This window comes from Corvus brachyrhynchos, unplaced genomic scaffold (assembly GCF_000691975.1).
Source record: "Corvus brachyrhynchos isolate BGI_N302 unplaced genomic scaffold, ASM69197v1 scaffold220, whole genome shotgun sequence".
NCBI classification, from domain to species: Eukaryota; Metazoa; Chordata; class Aves; order Passeriformes; family Corvidae; genus Corvus; species Corvus brachyrhynchos.
The window spans coordinates 63,092-68,831 of NW_008236209.1; the positions used below are offsets into that span (position 1 = coordinate 63,092).

Here is a 5,740-nt window from a genome sequence, read left to right on the forward strand (position 1 = left end):
ACGAAGCCAAGCCAACCGAGGGCGAAGGCGAGGGCGAGTCCGACCCCTTTACCTACGTGGACCCGGCGGACGGGGCTGCTTACGAGTGGGACCTGGAGAAGAAGGCCTGGTTCCCCAAGGTGGGTGTGGGAGAGCCCCGAGGAAGGGGGAGAAGGAGGAGCAGTTGATGCCGGAACTCGTCGGTACAGAAGTGTCCGCGTTCAGCCACATCGTGTCTGCTGCGAGGTCTCAGTAGCACCAAAACACTCATTTTTACAGGCAAAACCACGGTGTTGTCTCCGTCTTTGACTGGCTGCGCTGTTGTGAGGAGCTGTGTGTTGCGTGTTAGCGGAGAATCCGTAGAGTTGCTCGGGCCTGGGATGAAGTCACGGTTATATTTGTGAATGTTGCTCGTGGGTGCCTGGGATGTGTTTAGGTCTCTGTCACAGTAGCTGTGATCTCTTTGTGGGCAGTCTAGAAATGAATTAGTATTTTACGAGGTCTAGATGAAAATAGAGTAGTATTATCCGTCTTTTACTATTATCTGAAAATTATGTCAGATAAGCGATGTGTTGTTCTATCTCCTTCAGTCTTAGAAATGCACTTGAAAAATAAGTGTTTGTCTTAGCGGCACTCCACAGCATGGAAATATGTTACACCTTTTTTTTTTTTTTAATTTGGTAAATATTTTAAGTATAAAGTATGATCTTGCTGTGATAATATGGCTCTTCAAGGGGAGAATGAACATAGATTTAATATGTTGAGCCAATCTACTGATATGCAAGTGAAATAGTAGTTTTGTTATCATATAGCAATGAGTGAGGGCAATTACTTAGTTTAATATTAAGACATTTTATGGTATTTACTTGATGGATGTAACGTGCCAGTTCTAGCTTGTGACTGTGAATTCATTGCAATTCAGAGAATCTGAGTGAGAGTGAAGCCTGTAGTGCCAAGTTTGTGTGTAAACCTAGGAAGGTGTCTATGGAGCAGATGGCTTATGGAGGGGTAAAAATGTGAAAAATCCAGACTCACAAAGTGGAGCAGTGGAGAAGTGAGTATTCCTGGCTCCCTGTGGGTGCTATATCCAGTAAGCACAGTAACCTATAAGAGGGTTCTTCCTGTTTTGATCCCATTTCTTCCCCTTCTCACCTCTTTTGAAATGTGTCTCTTCTCAGTAGCATTTGTCTTTCCTAAGTGCTTTTCTTATCTCTTCTGTCTTGAGGAGGAGATAACATTAAGGGTTGGACAGATTAAATAGAAGCAGCAAAGTTCATTAGTAAATATGATGTATAGTAGAAGTTGGTGACCTATCCATGACCCATAGTGCTGCACAAAGATTCTTTACCCGGCTGGATGTCATAGTGTTTTATAGTGTTTTTCAGGTTACTTCTTTTGGTTGATGATTATTAACAGAATGTTTTATCCAGGTAAACTGAGGAGACTGTTGTAACCAGAAGCTGTACTTCATTCTCCACGAGCAGTAATAAAACTTTTAATCTGTTTCTTGACAAAAGATGAAAATATTCTGACTGCTCTAAGTGATCGTTATCTGCAGACTGGGATTGCACTGCTGCTCTGCTTTGGGAATACAGTGTCTGCTGAACTTGCGCTAAAGCATATTTCACAGCAGTGCAAAAAGTGAATGATACTAATTGCCAGCATTCCCCAGAAAAATTTGGAGACAATCAAATATTTTACAGAAGCAATTTTAACCTCGTTTATTACTTAATTTTTTTTCTTTCAATGGTACTGTATTAATGAATACCAACTTTTTTAGTGCTTCACAGACATAGCACAAAATAACATGTGGAATTCATCTGCTGCTTGCGTCACTTGCTGTGAAAATACAGACATTGGCTGTCATCTGCAAGCACAGGGTATCTGTTCTTCATTTGGTTAATCTATTCCTTTCCATTTCAGTGGGACCAGCAGTTAACTACATGCTCACATGTCCTGTAGTATTGTGTTTCTTTTCCTATAAGCTTAATCACCCCAAACTGCTTGACTGTGTGGGTGTGCAGGTAGGACTGATTTCTCTGTGATGTTCTCCACCAGAATGGGATTGAAGCCCCCAGTAACCAGTTTTGTGAGTGCTTGTTTCTCATAGTCATGGTATGGTAGAAGTTCCAATAAAAGCTGCTATACATGTATAAGCTTCTCTGTGCTTGCAAAAAAAACATTTTAAAGTGAAGTAGTGGTAATGGTTATATGGTAGGATGATAGCATGTTATGCAAAAAACATCTTTGTTACTGAGTGGCAAAATTTGATAGTCCATGGTAGGTAATTTGCTAATAATAAATGGAGGTTTACACAGAATGCAGTTCCCACAGAAACTGCAAAATAATCCTGTTGCAGGTTTAATCACTAATTTACCAGTAGGTTCTCTGATGAAAATTAATAATGCTGTTCACCAGGAAGTATAGAAGCTTCTTAATTCTCTGGATCTCATCAACTGTGACATTAAGGATTTGCTAAGATTGCTAATGTCAAGTATAGTGAACCTGATTAGAGCACAGAGTCTTCTTTTCTTCAGTAAACTTAGTTGTACTTTTTCTTTCTCATGACGTTCTGTTATGTCATACCTGTAAGAGCAGCCATTTACATTCTTTATTGAGGTGTGTGGCAAATCTTGTTTAGCCTAAGAGTTATTTTGTGCTAACCTTTAAAGTTATGAGGCTCCATGGCATCTTGCATTATTCCTGACAAGCCTGTTACTGTCAATTTTGCATTTCTGATCTGTCATAATGAAATTTTAGAGTTGAAACATCAAGTTTCAAATCACTATGGAAGATAAGAGATTACATTTTCATCACTGACACTTGAAATTGCTCTCTTACAATAGCTTAATGGCATTAAGTTTTGTTCCCTTTTGAATACAGATGAAGCAAGTGCAGCACAGATCAGAGTCAGATAAAATTTTCAAAGGTCAAGGCTCAGTTTTGAGAAAAAATATTTCAGTGTGTGTAACTTCAGAAAATACTTCATAATGCAGGGGTGCTGACAAATGCAGCTATGATGTACCTCTTTGTGTGTGATTGCTACTGGCTGGAAGTACTGGATGTAATTTATGGGGGGGGGGGTTGACTGCTAAAACATAGGCATTGGCCAGTCTTATATTTTATCCAGATATAGTCTCTCTCTGGAAAAGAGCAAACTAATTCTTTATCTATTAGTGGGATATAAAGTAAAGCCTGTTGCCTTAGAAGCAGTGTGTTAAGATACATCTCTGGTTAAGTGCAATATTTACTGCCTGTCAGCATAAATATAAGTCGTTTCTTGAAGTGATTCCATGAAAAGGCAGATGCCTGCAAATGTCAGCCATTCATCATCTGTGGATAAGTTGTTGGCTTACCATCAGTGTTGCTTTATCTCTTCACCATGGCCAGGAGCACTTGGTTTATGTCCCTCAGGCAGATCCAATTCCCATGAAAAGCAGAAAGCTTGGTTTGAAAAATGTCAGAACTTGTGAAATGTTTGTGTAAAAATTTCTTGTGCTGTATGGAATTTATCTTCGTCTAGTTCAGGTAATGCGTGAACTGGTTGTTCTTGTTGTGTGTATGGCTTTGCAAAGATCATTTAAATAGTTTTAAAATATTGTTATTTTCTATGTTGACAGATTAGAAAATAACCGTCACCTAATTAACGTTAAAATACAAACCTGAATTTATAGTTCTTTGAAATTTTATATTACTCTTCCTAATTTCTTTTCAGATAACAGAAGATTTCCTGGCAACCTATCATGCCAACTATGGCTTCCATGCAGATGAGACAGACACGTCATCTGCTTCTGGTACAGCCATTGAAAGTAAGCAACCAGTAAGTTCTAAGACATCAGGAACACAACCATCAGCAAATGAAACAGGACGAAAACAAACGGATCCAAAACAAAAATCAGAAAAAAGGAAGCTAGAGCCAGGTAAGTGACAAAGCACTTCCCTCTGTGTAGGCTGTGACCTGTATTGTGCTGAGGGAAAACTGGCAGTTGATTGTTGTTATCTGGTACAGCAAAGATAAGGTTGTGCTGGAAATTTCCAGAATGGTTCTAAAATTGTATGGTGCTTCATAGGTATTCTCCTGAATTTGTATACAAGGGGGGAAAAGCAAATTAAGGCATGTTCAAGGTTTCCCTGTGCGCAAGCAAAAAGTCTTACAAATCTGATGGAATATAAATGTGTATGCTCCCATGTTTAATATATTACCATAACTGAATTAAACTCTTGTGTTTAGGGTGGTTTCATGTTGAAGAAGACAGAAACACAAATGTTTATGTGACAGGTAAGTAATAGTGTTTGTTTATCTACTTTGAGCTAAAGATGGTAAAAGGGACTCATATGTGTCTCTAATATTATCTATTCAGTCTGTCACTTGCAGGCTACTTAATGTTGTGTTCCTGACTGCATAATGTCTTTGTGACCTTTAAATTGCAGAAGGAAGTAGAAGGGACGTATTTCATGCTTTTATCTGTTACATGAGGTATTCTGTGAGCTGTGTCAGCCAAGTCACTAATTTATTCTTTTATAAGAAAAATAATTTCTGCAGGCTTTTAAGGGATAGGATAATGACAAGTTTATAATGAGATAGGGCCTCAACTATACGCATTGCTTAATTTATAATTTTCATTTGCTCTAACAAATAATTGTTAGGTAAGAAGGAGGAAACAGTAAAAAAGAGTTTGCAACAGTGAGAAAGTAATGTGAAAACTCAGATGAAATTATCTGTGCACTTATTATGGTGTTTCTCTACCTGTTTTGGATGGTGGGGTGCTATCTCTAGATGTATGTACTTACGTACACTTGGTGGTTGTGAGCAGTCACAGGAGCGCACATACTTGCATTTTCAAAAAATCTTCAGGCAGGCCAAATTAGGATGGGACATCCACGTAGTTTTCTCGTCCATTTTGGTTTTTTACTTATCCTCAATTCAGAGTTCAGGTCTTAAAATCTCTATACATAATCAGTTACTCTTTTTATTGGATTTGTGAGTGGAGAAAACAGTTGTCTGTCTGTTTATAGGTTGTGTTCTTATGAGGTTTTTTTTTGTCTCTGATACCTAGAGGTGCAGTAGAACTTGAAGCTTGGGCAGGAGAGTTACATTTGCAGAGGCCTTTGTGTCCACTGCAGTGTTGATGACATACGTGACAGTAAAGCTCTAGGTGTCCATATCAGGGAGCACAGAGATGTTTCTGTGCATTACACCTATTATAAAGTACAAGGATTTTCAAAATACTGGTATGAAGTAATGTGTAGAAGGTAAAGCCCAAGGGCAGTGGTTTCATGCAGTGTATGCAGAATGTCCTTTATTTTGATATCTTTCATTTAAAGAAACACTATGGGAAGATTTGTTCCACAGAGGTTTTTTTTTAAGAATCGATCATACTCAAGCCTTCTGTTTGAATTTATTTTGCAGGTTTGCCTCCAGATATTACAAAAGATGAATTTGTACAAGTCATGTCAAAATGTGGTATCATCATGCGAGATCCTCAGACAGAAGAACACAAGATCAAACTGTACAAAGATAAGGAAGGAAATCTTAAAGGAGATGGCCTCTGTTGTTATCTGAAGGTCAGTGGTGCACTGAAATGCAGTTTTCCTTACCAGTGAGGCCACATATGGCCGCTGTTTCAGAATCACATTCAGAAGATTCTTGAAATCTAAAACATGATTTGGAATATAGGTGTCTGTTTTAAAGATTTACTCCGGAAAATCCCACTTACCTCATTTGTTTCCTCTTATCCAACCCCACCCTCTGCCTCCAAAT

The 5,740-nt window shown here is 38.6% G+C and overlaps 1 protein-coding gene across 1 annotated transcript in view; it reads left to right on the forward strand.

Annotated features, from left to right (window-relative positions):
- Positions 1-5,740, forward strand: part of HTATSF1 (HIV-1 Tat specific factor 1) — a 16,277-nt gene that overhangs the window by 1,636 nt on the left and 8,901 nt on the right. The window contains exons 2-5 of the mRNA XM_008642031.2: positions 7-119; positions 3,695-3,899; positions 4,211-4,258; positions 5,390-5,544. Coding sequence (XP_008640253.1) covers positions 7-119; positions 3,695-3,899; positions 4,211-4,258; positions 5,390-5,544 — 521 coding nt within the window. The remainder of the gene's footprint in view (positions 1-6; positions 120-3,694; positions 3,900-4,210; positions 4,259-5,389; positions 5,545-5,740) is intronic.